At 26.8% G+C, this 20368-nt stretch overlaps 1 protein-coding gene across 1 annotated transcript; it reads left to right on the top strand.

Moving 5' to 3' along the window:
• Positions 1-2239: 2239 nt before the first annotated feature.
• On the top strand, positions 2240-18413 carry LOC145836442 (kelch-like protein 7). Its single transcript, XM_082944240.1, has 5 exons — positions 2240-2326; positions 2468-2630; positions 17174-17363; positions 17505-17687; positions 17798-18413. Exons 1-5 carry the CDS (start codon positions 2240-2242, stop codon positions 18411-18413), a joined length of 1239 nt encoding a protein of 412 aa, XP_082800366.1.
• The last annotated feature ends 1955 nt before the right edge of the window (positions 18414-20368 follow it).

Here is a 20368-nt window from a genome sequence, read left to right as displayed (position 1 = left end):
GAAACTATCAACAAAAAAAAGTTTAAATGCTTCGGTGCTCGATTGGCACAACACAAATTATCATTTTGACAACTCTGGATACTTAATTTTCTTTTTCGGTCTTAACTTGGACAAATTAAAACCTTTTGAACATTTTAGTCCAATTCAGATATTTCGATAATACTCCTACTAGTATTTAAAGAAATTTTTCGATATTGATTTTTTATCTGTTTTAGGTACTTATAATTTATGATTTAGTCTTGTTAGTTTTATATTATTTTTAATATTATAAATACTTACACATGTTGCTTTTAGTAGTTTCGTTCTCTATCTAAGCTTAAGTTGCAGCAGACTTTTTAAGTTTTGAATCCTATTACATTTACTCCAGTATCATCATAAACTAAAGATCAAGCTAGTTTTTGTCACTCAGGCAGACTTTTTTTGTTGAATCTACTGTAAAAAACTTCAATATTTATCTAAGATACCAAAATCTGAAAGGATAAAAAATCCGATTCACATAAGTTTTTATTGATATTACAACAAATTTATGCATTTTAGATAAAATTAATAACCAATTAGTTATTTTAAAGTTTTAAACTTTTTTGTAGTTATCTTCCAGTAGATTAAATCAGTGCATAATTAAAAGTTGTTAGGTAAACTAAATGGGATATTTATTAAGAAACTCAAACAAGATATTTAAGTAACAGAATGAAAATAACTGGTTTAAATTTAAGATGCTGTTTTCGTAAATTAGACGAAAAGGAATAATTTTAAAAAAAGTAGTGTTAAACAATCTTATGTTAAATTTTAAACTAAAATATAAAAATAAAGTTTAAAATATCATTTTTGTTTAGCTAAACTATATAGTTAAGTTGTTTTTTATTGCCTAAGTTTTTAAGTCTGTGTCATTATTATTATTATATTATATTGTTTATTGTGCAATGTTGGACTCAGGCATCAAAACCTGTGTAACTTAAACAGAAACATTAGAAGAAAAATAAACTAAAATAGAATACTTTAATATTCAACAAAAAATAACAGAATAAATATACTAAAAAAAAGGTAAAATTATAAAGAACTCATAAGCTAGTTACTTCTTTGATTGATTTAAAAGGTGATATCTTAGTACATACAAACACACTTGTACTAATTATAATAATGTTACAAATAGAAAAATGAAGAAATCAGTAATTATTTAAATGGATAAGTTAAAACTTATGAAAAAAATTGTTTTTTATTCTATTGTCTTTTAAGAAAAGTTACTGAATTTTACTGATAATTATAGTATTTAATATAAATTTAAGTTCTTATAAGCGAAATTGTTCCACCCTCCCACACGATACCACATATTGTGGTAATTTGTTCCACACAGTCTTTGCTCTGTGAAAAAAAACTATACTTGCCACTGACTATTATTAAAATTATTTTTAGTTTAATATAGTTTATTACACATGAAAATTTTTAGAAAACTTTTTAATACAAAATGACAAATAAAGTCCTAAAGCAAATTAAAAAAGTGCTCGAAAACGACCAAATATTTACAAAGAAGGAGGATAAATTTGGAAAACTTGAGTATCATCTCACGGATTACGTCAGTGTCAGTCCGGTGATCGAAGATTTGACAGTTATTCGGGCAAAAATCAACGGACTCCCGACACGCAATACGAAGGCAAGACGTTCGAACTCACGATTGAATTTCCTGCTCAATACCCGTTTCAACCGCCCACAGTGAGGTTCGACAGCAAAATATTGCACCCAAACATCGATGAAAACACAGGCGAAATTTGCCAGTATTTTTTACAAAAACTGGCTTCCAACAACAGCGTTGCGTGGAATTTTTTTTAACGTCTACTGTTTACTGGAAAAACCCGTTCCAAAAAGTCGTAACGTCAGCGGTAATCAACACCAACCGTCCCGAGCACCTTTCAGCTACAAGGCACTGAAAAGACTTTCTAGTATGACGTCATCATGCATGGTATCTACTCGTTGGGACGAAACGATTCCGAACTTCGACGAAACGCAAACGTCAGATCATCAAAAGTTTGCTGGCGCAGAAGTTCAGTTGAACGAGGAAAACCAAAACGAAGATTGCCCTATTTGTTTAGTGTCACTCAAGCGGAAAGGCGTGCTGAAAAGCACGGGCGTTTGCTCGCACGTATTTCATTCCCAATGCATTCACGACTGCTTGAAACTAGACCGCAAGTGCCCCGTCTGCCGCGCCGTCATCATTGAGAAACCGGGTCCTTGTCCTAACGGTTAAATGCGCGTGCGCCACGACGCAAATCGGCACTGCGGCGGTTACGACGACTACGGAACAATCTTAATCTCCTACGAACTGATGTCCGGCGTTTAAGGGGAGCAGAACCCGAACCCGGTAGTCGGGTACCACGGCGTTTTAAGGGGGGCGTACTTGCCGGACAACGAGGAAGGTGTTGGAGTTGTTGAATAAAGCTTGGCGGATGAAGCTGACGTTCACGGTTGGAACTAGCTTGACAACGGGGATGGTCAACGTGATAACTTGGAACGACATCACCAACTCCAACACCCTCCTGACATCCACCACAAGACTTTAATGAACGAAGGACCGCCGAATTACGGGTTCCCGGATCCGATTTACCTCGCTCGTGTCACCGCTGATATGAACGTTCTCGGTATAAAATTAGACGAATGAGCTGGAAAACTTCGTTGCTTTTTGCATTTTTAGAAATAAAACATAATGGCATAACATGTAGTTGTTCGTGTTGGTCTTAAGAATATCTAAAATAGTTTTAATTTACGAAAAATATAACAGCAAGCCGCAGTAGATAGACAGCTAAACTGGATGGATTAACTATGTACAAATTAAAATTAATACAAAAGCTTAATTATAATTAAATTGTATATGTATACTACTTAAGCTTCAGTATTATTTATTCTATATGTTTTTACTCTATTAAACTATTGATAAAATCTGTACTTGATTTCCAGAGATTAAACTTCTTCATTTTATTTGCTTGAATTTGAAAAATTTAATTCAATTAAACTTATCAATCTAAAAAACAAAAAACGTTATAAAATTGATGTTTTGGGCATTGTTTTGCCAGAATTTCAGTAAAAAAAACGGCTGTAAATGCAATGAACTGTATTATGTTAACCAAACGTCTAGCCTTTACAAGATAATGTCAAAAATGTATAATTTGAGATAGTTAGAATTGTATAGAGCTTAAGAGAACGATGTATTAAAATCATGTTAAGTTATAGATTCTAAAAACAAATGAAAATACCAAATGAACATAAAGCTTTTGAAACCGTTTATTAATTTTGAAACATCTAAGAACTTGAAAACTTTTCTGTGAAATTACTAATTGTTCAATTTTTATCAATAAATTGTTAAATACTAAAAGTTATTGTTTTTGTTTTCTTAAAATTGATTTTTATCTAATATCTCCTATTAATTATAAATATGTCTTGTTAAGTAAAAACTAACTCCTACACGTTTTACAGCTTAAGAAAAGGTTTGTGAAATATAGAGAATCAAAGAAAGAGAAAAAAGTATACATATACTACGTTGTTAATTTCTCTTAGGAGCTTTGAAAAAAAGATACAAAAGTGTTTTATTAAGTGTCTACAAGATAAATTATATAACTTTCAATAATAAGATAGTAATAATATAATGTTAACTAAACTCGCTTTATATATATCACTTTTGCACGAGGAACACTTTTTCACGGCGTCACTTTTGCATGAGGAATAATTTTGCACGGTAGTCAATTTTGTACGCAGGGTCATTTTTTCACAGCGTCACTTTTGCACGGCAACATTTTTACACGTCAAAACTTTTGCACGACGTTATATTTTGACGGATATACCTATTAAAATGCAAAAATTTTAAATAATCAGTCAATTTTTAACGGAACTTCACTTTTGCACGCTTCTAATTTTTATTAAGTCAAACTAAAATTTAAATAAATTAATTTTTTTTGTAAACTTAAATAACATTCACTTTTTAAAGCAAGTTGTTTAGAATAAATAAAATGTGGTAGTTTTTAATGAAATTTTAATGTAAAATTTTTATTTGAGGTTCTATGTAGAAGAATATGATAACGTATCACAGTTTATGAGTTCATATTCATAATCTTAATCTAAATAAACTAGACGAATACACATTTTCTAACATCAAATAAAAACAATATTGGATATTCTAAATAAAAATAATCTGAATCTCGTTAATTTTTAAACAGAAAGATAAACTTAATTTAGTAAGGCTTTGAAACACGAATCTTGAATATCATTTTTTACTTATATTCTCTTGATGTTAAAATTAGCTAGTATAGTTGTTAATTAAATGTTTAAAACTTATTTTAATTTTAAACAATCATTAAATTTAAAAAAAAAGATTTAGTTAATTTATGAAGTGTAAAGGTATTTTAGATTTTACTTGAAGCTTATTCTTGAGTTTTTTTAACTTATCGTGATAACAAAAAGAGCAATAAAATAGCGCATTTTTCATGGTTTAAACTTTGATTATTTCATTACTATAATGTTGCACGATCATGATAATCCAATGAGAGAGTAACATTTGGAAGTTTGAACTTATGTTCATCAAAAGGTCATCAAGAGATGCTCACACCAGCATTGCACGATCATGTAATAAGCCATGTCCTTGGAGCGTTAGGTTTTTATTTTTGTTGTTAGTCAAAGTACTTAAACTGTTGATGTTGATCGTTCTACATCAAAGCGTAAATAAGTATATGTTTGTGGTTAAAGTTTTGCTATTTATGCTAACCTTTAAATTTATATCAAATTATGTTTTTATCTTTGTTTTAATAAATAAACAGTTTGTGTTAATTTCTTTTTTTTTTATGTGTCTATGTTAACTGTCTATGTTAACCCGAGAGACACTTTTAAGAGGTCGTAGTCTGTTTCATCATTTTTAAATTGTTCAAGTTTATGTTTAGATCCACTCAGAGTTTTTATTTCTAAGTTTGAAGCATTGTGGTTTAAACACTAAAAATATTTCCATTCTTACGTTAAAATAGTCTAACTCTAATATCACACTCGCTACTTCTGAATTTATTTTTCTTCTTTATCCTTAAGTTTTTTTTAATAGTTTGTTTAATTTCGGATAAGTATTAAAAAGTTAGCCAACGTGACGGTTAAACGAGCAAATTAGTTTACTTTGTGACAAACCAGCTTTTTCAGCACCTTTTAACATGCTAAAAATTTCTTTGTTGTTCTTTTGTTTAATGAGTAGACTTGAACACAACTTTAAATGTTTCAGCAAGAGCCATTTGATCTGAGTCTTTATCAGTTTTTAAAATTACAAAAGTCGCCATTTTGTTAATCTACATTTATTTGATCTTCGGCCAAAAGTTGAGCAAAGAGCTTCTTAGCGAGTCGTCTCCTTTCACCTTTTTAATTCCAACATTTAGTTTCAGTACTGTTTTATTTGTTTCAAACATGTCTACAAAAATACTTCTTGCTTTCAACTTCAAAAAGAGAATTCGTTTGAAAACAACAGATTCATTTACAAGTGAATATCTTTATAATTCAAATTTAATGTACAGCAACACCAATACTATTAATATTAGTAGTGATATTTTGTTATAACAGTATAATTTCTTAACGTAATTCAGTAAAAACTTTAATATTTAAAAATATAAATGCTGAGTCAGCATTGTTTTGTGAAAGAACTTTTGAGTAATTAAATTTAAATTTAAGAGATCTAGATCTAATTTTAAGTAAAAACTAAAATATTGATATAGCAATTTAAAAATGTTACACAGTTAAAAAGGACTGATGAGCTATTAATGAACTATAAAATTGATAACTTGGAATAACTAAAATAGTGTCAACATTTTTATAAATATCTTATACAATTTGTATTTTAAACTACGAAGGTTATTAAAATAATTATAGTTGGTTTATTTTCTATTTTGTTAATTTAATAATTTTATTGTTATTATTATTGAATTTAGTGTTATGTCTCTTTAATGTAAAAAATAACAATCTGAATTAAATCTAACTAGCTTTAGTCAAACTGGGTTTTTATTAAGATTTAAAAACAAATAATAAAAGTAAAAACTGAGAAAAAATATCATTAATTAAACTTAACCACTTAAAATACACAATGATATCAAAAGGACTTAATAAGTGGGATAAAAACTTTAAAGTTAAAAGAAATAACAAAAAGTACGAGGCTTAGTTTTACAAAAAACTGCAAACAAATTTTATCTATTTAAAATTAAGATAGATAAACATTCCTAAAATAAATTAAAATAATTCATGCATTATAGTTACAAGGAGAATTTAATTACTAAAATAATGAACTAGCCAACAGCTAAAAATCTTTGTAGGAAAAAGAGAAACAAAGCATTTTCATTAAATAAACTAAAACCAAAAGTTTAAAACACATAACTTAAATAGTTAAATATATTATTTTACATATTATTTCTACAAACAAAACACTACAAAGAGATTACAATTTAGTAGATTTACTTTTTACAGTCGGCTTTGAATTTCCCAGAACTAGCATTGTTTTTTGCTAGTTTTTGTTTGATGCAATTTTTTAACACAGTATATTAGTTCCGAAAATATTGTTTCTAATAAGCTTTGAACAAACCTAAATGCTGTTGATTAGTTTTCTAATTTAAAAAAATAATTAGCATTAGAAAAAACAAATATTAAGTAAGATTTAAAAGGTATTTTAAAACAACTTTGAAAATTCATGCTTGTTATTTGAATGTTTAAAGAAAACCTTAAATCTTTGTACTTGAATTTTTAAATTAGAATATAATTGTGTTTTTAAATTTTAAAATCTAAATCATATAAAACCACTACTGTTTTTAAACTATAATTGTGTTCTTTAACATTTTTGAGTGATAGCTTTAGAAAACTTAAACACAAATAATTAACAACATGATCAACTTTTTCTACGAAAACTTACAATTACAATAAATTTTGAAAAAGTTAAACAAAAGATACACGCTTGTACCAATTCTAAAATGTTTAGAAAATTTTGCGATGAGATCCATAGGTACTTAATGGAGTTCGAATTTAAAATTACTATAATTATTTAGCAGTTTTACAATAAAAACATTGACTAATTAAAATTTAGTTTGAAATTAAGCTTTTATATTAAGACCATATAACTGTAATATACACTAAAATAATAAATCAAAAAAAGATACGATTTTGGCTTTTGATACAATCAAGAATTTCAACTATCTTCTACAAAAAAAAACTTTTTAAGAATCCACAGCAGTGTTTCCAGAACTTTAAAGCTATAAAGAAGAAACTCGTTTTTAAATAACCCTTTTTTATAAAAATCTTTAAAATGATCGTCACTTCATACTAAATACCTCAGAGAATCTGGTGTTGTAAAATTTCTTGCAATTATTACTCTTTAATGGAATACCAGTTTCATTTGCTACTTCATTTGTTTAAACTGCTGAGAAAACAGAATCAGTCAACCGGAACAAAAATTTCATGTTCAATGTTGTGTAAAATAGGAATATTAATAAATTTCACAAAATTTGGTCTTAGTTTTGAAATGAACAAGCTCAAGTAAACACCTTAGACTAAAGAAAAAAACTAGTTTAAATATATTTTCAATATTTAATATAAGACTTTTTGTAGTTCTAATATTAGTTAAAGTCCTTAAAATAGTTTTTATTTAGTTTAATTAATTTGTGAAAATTCTAGTTATTTTTGTAGTTTTATAAAAGATATTCATTCACTAAGTTGTTGTGTCTATCTTTTATAAAGTAGAGTCTAGTATTTAAGAATTCAATTGATAACAGGAGAGTATTAAAACTCTCTATAAATATATAAAAAGGTTAAAAATGCTGCTATGCTACTTTTAATGTGCTCTAAATATGCAATCAACTGAAACAAAGGAGCAGCTGTTAAATTTGCACCTGGGGACAAAAATGCACGAGTGCACAAAGTTGCATGGAGATACTTTTGCATGAAGACACTTTGCATGAGCAGACATTTAGGAATGATTAATTTTTCTTTTATCTATTTTCTTTACTATCCCTGTTACCCCTAACCATTACCCTCGGTCGGTAATTTTTTTTTTTATTTCTATTTACTTTATTTTGTTTATTTGTTATTATGTTATTTGTTTACTTTTTTTTCACTGTTACTCTTAACCCTTACCCTCGTTCGGTAGCTTTTTTTTCGACTATTTATTTAATAACAAGTTTCATTAGTTTTTATTTTATTCTTATTTTTAATATCACTGTTACCCCTAATCCTTACTATCGGTCAGTTACTTTTTTTTTAATTATGTTTTAGTTTTATTTTGTTTTTATCTGTTCTGTATTTTTTTACTCTCATGCAAAAATGTAACTCGTGTTAAATTAAATCTTGGTGCAAAATCGTCTTCGTTTTGTTTCCTCATGCAACTTTTTGCCCTCGTGAAATTTTGGCGTTGTGAAAAATTTGGCTTTGTGTAATTTTGTCTTAGTGCAATTTAGACCTGATTCCAAAACAAAGAGTATACTGCCTGATGCAAATTTTAATATGTAACATAGCAATATAAATAAAGTTCACAAAATTTTATTTTAGTAGTTAAAAGAACAAACTAAAGTAAACACTTTGAAATCGAGAGAGAAACAATTTGAGTTTTTGTTAGAGATTTATTTGTTAACTGCAAGTTTACTTATTATATTTTTTGAATGTCAAATTTAATATTTTTTCATTTTTAGTTTTAATTTCAATTATAGTCCTCAAAATACTTTTTACACAGATTAATTAAATAGTTAAAGTTCTAGTTATTTTAAAGTTTTAATACTAATTAATTATAATAATTAAGGTATAGTTTTGTAATATTATTTTATTGTGGTTTAAGAAAAGTTTATTCACCCACTGAGTATTTGTGTCTACTGAAGATAAACTAGTGTCTAGCATTTATAAGATGTCAATTATTTAAAAAGTTGTTGTAATAGGTTTGATAAAATTCTCCAGGTATTCAAAGTAAAAGTTTTTATGTGAGTTTTTGGTACCAAAAAAATATTAAACTAAAAACTTTTCTTAAACACTATAAACTCATAAAAAAGATACTGTAATCCTACTTTATATCGGCTTTATCAAGAATAAAACTCATTAAAAAAATTATTATAGATATTTCACATCTAACTAAAGATATGTTGTTTCACATGTGAATTTTTTTTAAACTCCTTGATTTTTTCAACTTATTTAGTTATATCTGTTCAAAACTCCAGGTTTTTTCTGTTTTTTTCAAGTTTCAGGTTTCCAGGTTTCAAAGTTTTGTAACAACCCTGTAATAAGTTATTAGATATAAGTAGTAGTCAAAATTGTTCATATAGACCAAACAGCTATGGTCACACCGCATTTTTTCGGTGTTTCTTACAAAGAACTTACCAAGAATTTCAAAGGTAAGTTAGTTGTTGCCGTCTTACTATTTATCATTCTTCTTTATCGTATTTAGCATTGCTTATGCAACACATCATGTTCAATACCGTGTTACGTTGAAAAGTAAACAAAGTTCTCAAAATTAGTTATTAGTTAGGAAAATAACCAGCTGAAGTAACCACCTTGACGTCAACTTAGAACAGGTTTGAATAGTTAGTGAGGTTAATTTCTTTCAGGTTTAAGAATTTTGTCGAGGTCTTTGAAAAATAAATTTGTTTGTTTTCAGCATAAAAGTAATTTTAGAGTTTAAAAGATCTTTTATAGTATAGGAATATTGAAAATATACTGAAATGTTACTTAAAATGAGCTTTTTATGTGCAGTCAACCAGAACGAAGAGAATTTCTGAAACAAAAATTTGTGTTTAATCATGTGTATCATAGCTATATAAATAAAGGTCTCAAAATAAGTTATTAGTTGTAAAAAGAACCAGCTGAAGTAACCACCTTGAAGTTAACATAGAACTAGTTTGAATAATTATTAGAATAATATTGGTCAATTTTAGGTTAACTCATTAATTGTTTATCATTGTTAAGTACAGGGTTCCCAATTATCTAAAAATCCCTATAATTCCCTATAAATCCCAAGAAGTTTTCAATATTCTAAAAAATCCCTAGAATTCTCAAGAAAAAATTGTAAAATATTTGAAAATCCCTATAAGTTACTTTTTTTGCTTGGTGATTAAAATTTTTCTGATAATAATCTCAATATAATTTTTTTTTTGTAAATTTTGTTTGTATCTAAAGTTATATGCGTTCTTTTCAGAGTGAAAACATAAAAAACATTTGAAAAATAGTATTGCTGTGGTAGCAATGAAAACATTATGCATCACTTTTTTGTATGATTTTATACGTGGAAAAGTAAATTTTCGCATAAAAGTCGTTTAGTGACTTAACATGCTTATTTCTTTAAAATAATTTGACACACAGTATTAAAATTTTACTTCTTTTAAACAAAAGTTTAATATACTGAAAATATTTTTTTACAGGACTGCCATACACTCTGATTAACTCAGGCTAGATTAAAATATTGAAAAAAATTACGGTAGTTTTTATATCTTTTAAGTCTCAGACTAGTTCATATAAATTAAATTTGTTTTCCTATAAATTGTTTTTTACCAAGTCTTTTTGTTATCATATAAGTGCTTAAGGTAATTCTGATTGATTAATAGTTTTTTTTTTCTTATTTTCATATTTAAACATTTTTATAAACCCAGGCTTGCTTAATACAAGTCCGATTCAGTTTCAGATTGTATCAGTGATGCACAATAAAAAGAATATTGTAGTTGTCAAAGTACTATTTAAATTATTTTTTTAGTGTACTTATTTACTACATTGTTATCAAGAAATAAAAATTAAAGTGATTAAATTTATTAATTTGCTGTATAAGATAAATTAGGTCTTTTAAAAACTATACAAAATACAGTAACCTCTATAATTAAAAATATGTATAAATACAGTCCACAGAAAAGTGCGTAAAGATGTGAGAGATCGTAAAGAAACGAGAGGTACCAAATATACTTACTATAATGGCTGTTTTATATATTGATTCTAGTTATAAGCAGACTGGGAACTTTCCCACTTTTAATAATTTGTTTACTTTATTTATAATTTTGAAAACAAAAGATAAAACTATACATATTTAAAAAAAAAGGTTTCAAATTTATGCAAAATAATAATACTTGTAGAAAAAATTTACTAATTTAAACAACAAATAGATTTTTGCTTTATATTTGTTTATATGTGACTTATTTGATACTTAACATTTATTTTCTATTCTACTTCGCAAATTCAATTTATAATTAAGTATTTTTTAACAATTAAGAAATGGTGTGGTGTCTATATTAAAATTTGTTTCTATAGTCTTTAAAAATTGTTCGCCTTTAGAGCTGTAATAGATTTCTTCTTTTAAACAAAAATATATAAAGAATAAAAAAAATATTTAATAAAAATTGTTTATGTTACTAAAAGTTTTTTAATTAGACCTTTGCCCGCATAAGGATAACCTTCTTTTACATTGTATTAAAATATTATCTATTATCTTATATTAAACTAAATGTTTATCAATAAGTAAAGGAACATAAGTTCACAAAGTCTAAAGATATAAAGAGGTGAATTAGCATTTAAAAGCATATTTTAAATTAGAAATATACAATAAACCTATTTTGTGCAATATTAAAAAGAATTAAAATTTTCTATTTTTTGAATTTTTTAGAATTCTAAAATGCGTAACTAAACGAGAGTGCGTAACGTCACGAGTGCGTAAAGATCCGAGAGGTTACTGTACCTGTTTTATCATAACTCATATATTAAATTACTATAATACTACTTCAGCTTAGAGTTTAAAGAATCTATAGCTAAATTTTTCATTATATACTCTAAGCTACATAAGATAGACATAAAGACTGTGAAACATCAGACTCTATTCCAGGGGTTGGCAGGTAGTTGACTGTTGCGGGCCATATTTCAAATTTCCAAAGTCTTCGCGGGCCGCAGTTTTAGTTTTAGCGACATTTAAATAATCTTTTTGATTTAGTTTTAGTCACACTAGAGAAAAGTTATACTTTTATTCAACTTATTATTTTAAATGACTTTTAGCTATACATAGAATGCCTGTTTAAATTAATATTTATTAGAATAGAATTTACGTTGACTAATATACTTAAGTGTTAATAAACTATTTACTTTCATAACTAATAATTAAACTTAATACTAATGTAAATTTACTTACAACCTAACTTGAAAGACAATTTATGGGTTACTTTTACACATTTGTTATATTATCAACCCTTTTTTCTTATAATTTTTTTCTAAGAATATTTACTTAAAAAAAGTTTTTGTGTGTTAAATAATTTAGACTCATTAAAAAATTTAGTATTTAGTTAACTTTTTAAATTAATAACTTTTTGTATTCCAGAAAGCTAAAACAAGTTCTTTAATAATATATCTTATTAGTAATTAGTCTTTTACATAGTTGCCACTTAAAAAGCAAAAATGTCTAAGTTTTTTAAAAGTTGAAAAAGCTAATAAATATTTGTTAATCAAGCTTAGATACCTAGTTAAAATATCATCATTATCAAAAAGTACAAAAAATGTAAGAAAACAAGAAAAAATTACAATTAGTAAACTACACTACAGTTATAAAAACTATTTTGAGAATTGGAAGATTTCTTTAAAGTGAATGAAATAAAGTTTTAGCACACACCTGAGTTTTCAAGCTTTTAAAATAGCCTTTTTGTGTAGCAAACCAGTTAAAATAAAGCTCACAACCTAAAGAAATAACGATGGTTATTAACAGTAAATAAGTTACATGCCAAAATAAACATAAGTCAGTTGGAATGGACAATAAAGTTTCTTAAAAATTGAAAAAAAAGTATAACATTTTATTGGGTCATTAGCGAAGTAGAAAATCTTTTTTTTTATTAAGCATTATAGCAATTCTTTATCTGCAATAAGAATACTGCATTTAGAAATAATGCTGGTAAAGTATAAATCGAGCTACAGTAATAAAAAAAAACGTTAGTTAGGAGTTATTGCAAGAAACTATAAAAAACAAATCACCAAATTTAGTTCCAGCAAAGCACATGATTATCTTTAGTAAATACAAATTGATCAGAAAAAACTGTTAAGGAAAGTTATAAAGTAAAAACAATTATTACTTAAAATGAGATACCGTTTATAATTAAAAACTTTTTTAAAGAATTTTTGTTGGCTGTAATGAAAAACTTTTGTTTATTTCTTCAATGACAACAAGAAGTCGTGTTTATGAAATGCATTAAGGTTATAAAGTCGAATAAATCAAATTAAGACTTTATTCAATCTGTTAACATGAGAGCACTGATAGAAAAACTATTGCTCATCTGAGAATTTTTATTAGAGATGTTTTTACTAACTTGAAATTTTAGTTCCAACGCGAAGCACAACAATCGGATAAATTTTACAAGTAAAGGTGCAATGCACCAATACAAAGTTTTTGGAAGTACAATTCCTTTTTTTTTTTTACTTTTAGTATAAAGTTTAATTAAAGTTAAAAAAATGTCTTGAAAAATACTGTTAAGCTACTTCAAGAAATTTTTTAATGAAAAAATATTTATTTCCTAAATTTTTTGCGTCAAATTGAAACTTCATTACTTTACATGTAAAAATTGTTTGAAATTCCAGGTTTATCAAAAGTTCTCAAATTCAAGTTTTTTTTCCAGAATAAATAAGCACAAATTTTCAAATTCAAAGCTTTTCCGACATTTAAGTTTTTTGGCAACACTGATTGTTCACACTTAAATGTACACAATAATATAAATAATATTTTGAATTATATCAGCTGCAAAACTTAAAATTTAACAAATTTTATAACTCAAACTAACACTGTGGGTTGAGCAAAACATACATCATAAGTTTAATTTGCCACTCTTTCAAGCAAAAACGCCAGTCTGAGTCAACAAAACATTCCTGATATTTTGTATACAAAAAGCAATTCTAGCCAAAAACTTAAAAAATTACTTAGTTGGCCTGAGATTTGAAGTCTTCAAATAGCGATAGTTTGAGTGTGTGGTAATGTTTAGTTGTTTATTTGCTTGAATTTGAACTATTTTGATTAACAATGTACAAACTTAATAAATTTACCATCCCTAAGTCTAGATTATATTTAGTATGTAGCTCCAAAAAACAGCAATTGTGTGTATTGATTTGCAAGGCATTAAAATTCTATTAGTTTAACAAAAATAGTTTGAAAAATGAAAATTTATACCTAACAAAAACTATATTAACTTGTGTCATGTATATTGTTTTAAATGTGTTTGTACAAACTTAAGTATTACATGTAGAAACAACATTTTTAGAAAACTATGCATAAACTAAACTTAAACTAACTAAAGTATTAAATAATAAAGTGGTTTAAAACATGAGCATCTTTTTAAGTTGGTGTGCATAGAAGTTAATTTATATTGCAAAGAAAACTTCTAGAAAATTAAAATATGTCAAAACAAAAGTCAAATAAACTTTATTTCTTACTACTATGTTATTTTAAATATTTTTACACTAAAGTATAACACTTACAAATTAAAAATCTATAAAAGAAACTTAGAAATAAAAAATATTTAAAAAGAATATTTAAGTCATAAAGAAATGATACTTTAGTTAATTACTGTGCAGTACTTTTGCACAAAATTTAAAACAACTGCATTTAGTTATTTAATAAATAGCTACTATATAACTAACTTATTAAATCCAAGCACTATTGACACTTTATTTTCAGGTATTTACATGCTGTTGTAAAAAAGAAGTTATTATGATACAGAGAAAAATATCCTGTTAGAATGCTAATCTGTCTTTTTAATATTTTTAAACTCAAGTTTCTTCTAATTATTTTTAAATGTTATACAGAGATTTGAAACCAAACTAATCAAATTAAATCGAATTACCGAAAAAAACTTAACTTGAAATATATTTTTGCTCAGCGGGCCACATTTACATGCTCGCGGGCCACAAATTTTTTTTCGCGGGCCGCAATTGGCCAGCGGGCCGCAGTTTGCCGACCCCTGCTCTATTCTATAATAAAAGTCAATTTAATAACTTGATGATAAAAGTATAGTATGACAAACATAAAATAATTAATAAAATTAAGTTTAACAAGAGTATGTACAGTATCTTAATATAGTTGTTCTTTAATACTATCAACCAAGCAAAATTTTTTTGATAATTTCCCTCTAAATTTGCTGCATTTTATAGATTTCCCTAAAAATTATTTTGAAATTTTAGTGGGAACCCTGTTAGTATAAGATCTTTTATAGTTCAAGTTTTCGTGAAACTCCTTATTAATAATTTTGACATAGCTTAATTACAATTGTTAAAAATCTAATTTGTTCAAAACTTAATTCTAGGTAAATATAAAATCCAAGGTTTTGTTTTTATAGCAGTATTTTGTTGTGGTTTTATAAAAGAATATTCATCCACTTGGTTGTGTCTAGTTTTTTTATGAAATATCTAGTAGTAAACATAAATATTAATAACAGGGTTTCCATTAAATTTTTAAGTTTTTTAACCAGGTATTCAGAATATCCTCTAAGTTGTAGAAAATACACGTTATTTTCATCTTTTTTCAGTATGAAATTAAGTACAGGTTACAAAACTGTCTTTGACTTTATAAAAAATCAAAAAAATATTGTTATGTTAATTAAGCTTTGTTTGTCATAAAAAGGTTCTAACAGATAAGAAAAATTAATGACACGATAAATTTTTTGCATTTAGCAAAAATTTTATTACTTCAAAAATATAAATTATTCAAAATTCTAGGTTTTTCAATAGTTTTTGTAATTGCTGTTCAAATTTCAAGACTATTCAAATTTTCACTAATTTCAGTTTTTTTTGATTACTTCTTGTATTCTCCCCCTTATTGCCAAACTTTTTTTTCTCCCTTTTGCCACCTTGGTAGTTATTGTCCTGCGACGTAATAAAATTGACCAAAAAAAAGAATCATATGCCTCTTTAGAAAACTCTGCCCTAAAAGAAAAAAAAAAAAAATTATGTCGAGTAGTAGATGATTGTGTTTCGAAGTTTTTAAATTAAATGTTAAATTATTTTCTTAATTTTTTAAAACCATTAAAGTTAATATTTGTATACCTTATAGTTGTGTAATAATTTTTATTTGATAAACTGAAATTTATTTAATAATAAAACACTGATTGTATCTACTTGATATTGAAAATAAGTTATAAAAAAATTTCTAGTAGAGTTGATTTAATATAGTTGAAAACCATGTTTTTTATTTGAAAACGAATTAAGTAAATTTAGTTCTTATATAACTATTTTATAGACTAATTAATATTTTAAAATTAACAAAAAAAAACATGTCAGAAGAAAATATACATAATACCATTGGTAAAAAATTTGTTGGTATTTGCAGGGAAAGTGTTGAAAATAATTTTGACAAGAAAGTTCTACAAAAGTATAGCTCTATTAATAAAAAAAGTTTGTTTATTTTGTAACACAATTTGTAATATAAAGATTATTAAATTCACACTCTCAAAAATGTTGGTTTTTATCAAAACATTTTATTTCAAAAAGGTTAAATAGAAAGATACAAACATTATTAAAAATTATCACAAAAAATGCGTAGTATTTGTTTGACTTTAAAAACTAACCCTTTAAAGGTATTAAAAAAAGTGCACTTTGTTCTTTTAAAATATTCATATGTTTTTTCATAAAACTTCTCTAAAACGTAACAGCTTAATATTAAAACTATTTACCTTTTTTTATTATGACTATAACGTGTTTCAATTTTTTTTAAAGTTTTTAATACACATTAACGGTGTTTAAATAAAGTATCTTTTTTCACGATCTTTAAACAACTTTTTATTTTTCAAAGTTAAGAATTTAATAAAAACAAAACTTTAACTTTTGTAATAGAAACCTTTTGAATTTTTTTTTTTGTTTAAGTTGTCTTTTGTAGAAATTTTAAAATTTAAAGCAGTAGCTTGAACATTATATACATTTACTATTAAATGCTTACTACTAGTTTTAAATAGAAGTTTAATATTTTGTATATACCAAAGCACAATAACGTTTAATAATTTTTTAGGTTGTGAGACATTTAATGACATTAACAGTTTTACAATAATAAAATTGTACAATTTTTTTTTTTAATGAAAACGTAGAAAGTAAACTGAGCGATTTTTTTGAAGGCAAGCTGAACATTCAAAACGTTCTAGCTACCCATCAACAACTTTTAATCTGGAAAAACCTTCTACAACAACTTATGGCTTTATAGAGCGCTGTTTTACAGTACTCGTCGACACAGAAAATTTTATGGAGCTGGACTGTTATCATGTATTGAAAATACTCAAAAGTTCAGGCTTGTTAATTACATCAGAACTCGAAGTCTACAATGCAGCTAATAGATGGTTGAGCTTTGATATTGAAGAACGTGGTAAATTTGCAAAAGATCTTTTACTGGCAGCTCGATTACCATTGTTGTCGGACCTTACCTTAGAAAATTTACTTTAGAGTTCTTCCTCCTTTAACAAAATCAAAGAATCTCATGAAACATTAGAGGAAATTTCAAAAGGAAGTAAAATTTATTACCAAAAAAAGTCGAATATTTACTATACATCCAGGTACTGTACGCAGAGATCATTCAAAGTGCTATTCTGTGGAGGTCGTATAAAAAAGAATAAGAAGAAGCCTGTCAGCAGAGTTACTCAGGTTGATGTGAGCAATTTCGATGTTAAAGCTTTGGCTGCAATAAAGCGGAGCAGGTACGAGTTCAATGCTGTTTGTCTGAAAGGTGAGGTTTACGTGTTTGGCGGCATAAAAAGTGGCAGTGCTAGAGATGAATTAGGTCTTAGCCGTACCATAAGCAGCGTGGAAAAGTACTTGCCTTCTAGTAACACCTGGGAAAAAATTGCAGAGCGGCGAATGGAAGCAACTACTTGTGCGCATGCGCGTTTCAGGGCAAAATATTTACCTTTAGAGGAAACACGCGTGATTATCCGGACGCGTGTGGACTTTGTTGGCAGTTCAGCACGGAAGGTACATTGAAATATTCGTGGAAAAGAATAAAATCCATGCATAACTGCAGAATGTCGGCAGCTTGCGCAGTTTACGAAGAAAAAATTGTAGTTTCCGGTGGAAGCTTTTACAGAGACACACTAAACACGGTAGAGGCATACGACGCTGCCGCTGATAAATGGACAAGGATGCCAAGCATGATTGAGAAAAGACACAGCCACAAATTAGTTGTGATGAGAGACAAGTTGTTTGTATTCTGTTGGTTTATTAAGAGTACAAAGTGTGAGTATTTTGACAAGTTGAGTAACATGTTTGTTGCTTTAAAAGCGCCCAGCTGGTTTTTCACACACAATAAGAACGAAGTGTTATCGATCGGTACTGAAATATTCATTTTTCAGTCGAAATCACCAAACGTAATTGTTTATGACGTTGAAAAAAATTCATGTTCGAAAAAGGCATTTGAATTTATAAAGGGCATATCTTTATTTTCCTGTGTAAAATTACCTATTTACTAGAAAATTTTTGTATAATTTAGACGAATTTGTCTGTTTTTATTCGTATAAAAGATATTTTTTGTTATATAAAACATTACTTTATTTACATTCTAATAAAACGTAGTGAAACTTTATGCTGTCGTTTCCAATAAAAATTACTGAGCTGTAGTTTAACAAAGTCAATATCAAATTTACAGATCTGAAAAGAAAATTAACTTAATATGCTGATTTTATAGTAAACAATTAAACAGGTCTTATTTTTTTACGAGAAGTTTAATTCTAAAACTTATCTAAACTTTTTATGCACTTAGTTATTAGCTTTACACAAATTTAGATTTAAAACCTACTTAATATTTTATTTAAAACGGTCAAATGTTTTTTTAAATGATGTAAATTCTCTCAACTTTTTGTCTTTATAAAGTAATTACAGCTAAAAAAAAAATTCTTTACCAATAAGGTATGTTTTTGAAAGGAGTTTAACATTCGTTGTACGATTAAACAAACTTTATGTAAACCTTGGATTTCATGAGTTTGTTTTCAACAAGTTTTTAATATATAGTACAAAAAAATGTTTTACACTTCTATTATCTGTGAGAGGATTCCAATTTAGCTGCATTTTTTTATGTAACAAGTAAAACGTTTAGAAAAATATTCTCACAGACCTAAATACGTAGAAAAAATCTATAGCTGGCTTAAAAGTTTTGCTTAAAAGAAATGGTATAATATAATTAAATAATGTTGTTATAACTGCTAAAATAAAGCACTTGTAGTTTGTAATTATTACACTTAGAGCTTAATTCTTGGTCTGTACATATTTTTTGTTTTTAACAGTACGGTTTTGGCTTAAAGGTATACTGAAAATAATTTTGGTTTGCTTTGCGGACCGAAGTTTCTAATACTTTTAAAAGAAAAAGTAAAAATAAAGGAAAACTGTTGAGTATAAACCAGGATTTCCTAAACTTTTTTTCACGTGGTTCCCTTTAAGAAATTAGAAAAGCTATGACCTCTTGTACTAAAATTACTAAAAATGTACCGTAATAAACACCTTTTTTTTATCTCTTCATCAGCAACTGTAGAATATCTAGTGTAAGTTTCAAACTATGACCTCACGACCCCTTGGTGGTTCCTTTACTGCTAATGCTCCCCGCCTTTAGCCCACTTTAGGAAACCCTGGTATAACCGCTATACCATATCTTATAAAGCCAATCTTAGCTTGCATAAGAAATTCATAATTTAAAACCAATAACAGCAGATTTCTGCAGTATTGAAAAATAACATAACGAGTAGATTTTAATCTGAATCACACTGGAAAAGTAAGTATTTATCTGTATAACAAACTCAAAATAAACCTACAAATAATTCAACGTAATAATTAACAAACTATCAACCGTTTTGTTTTACTGACAACTTTACAACTTAAATACTGATAACATATTAGGGTATAATATTTAATTAAGATATTATAGTATATATATATATATATATTAAAACAAAACAGGTTAAGTAAATTGCTATAAAACTGAGATCGGTAGTTTTATTTAGTAATAAATTCGATAATTTAAAAAAAACTTCTCTGTTGGCTGTTACCGTTTTGTAAACGTTGAAGAAAAATGAAACGCTACGTTCATCAAATTGCAACGAAAAATATTGTTGCCACTGGTTTTTGGGAAATTAATTCCAGATTTTGTAAGTTTCTTTCAAGTTCTAACTCAAATACTGGCTAAAAAAGTTTTCAACTCAAAATTAAGTTTAAATAGCAATAGCTTTATAAAAAAATTCCCTGACCCATAAAATTTAGTTTTTTATGAGGAATGTTATAACTTTTAAACAAACTTAATGCCAATATTGACTTGCATGAATTCATATTCAACGATAGGTTTTTCAATGTTGTGTTACTTATGTTGAAAAAATAATATTGAAAGTATATTTAAGAAACATGCTTTCAGTTTCCATTATCATCTAGAGGATTTGAGGTC

The sequence above is a fragment of the Thalia democratica genome, chromosome 5 (genome assembly GCF_965202585.1).
Source record: "Thalia democratica chromosome 5, ktThaDemo2.hap1.1, whole genome shotgun sequence".
Classification (NCBI taxonomy): Eukaryota; Metazoa; Chordata; class Thaliacea; order Salpida; family Salpidae; genus Thalia; species Thalia democratica.
The sequence above is the reverse complement of the archived record's forward strand: the minus strand, read 5'-3'. Positions and strand labels throughout refer to the sequence as shown.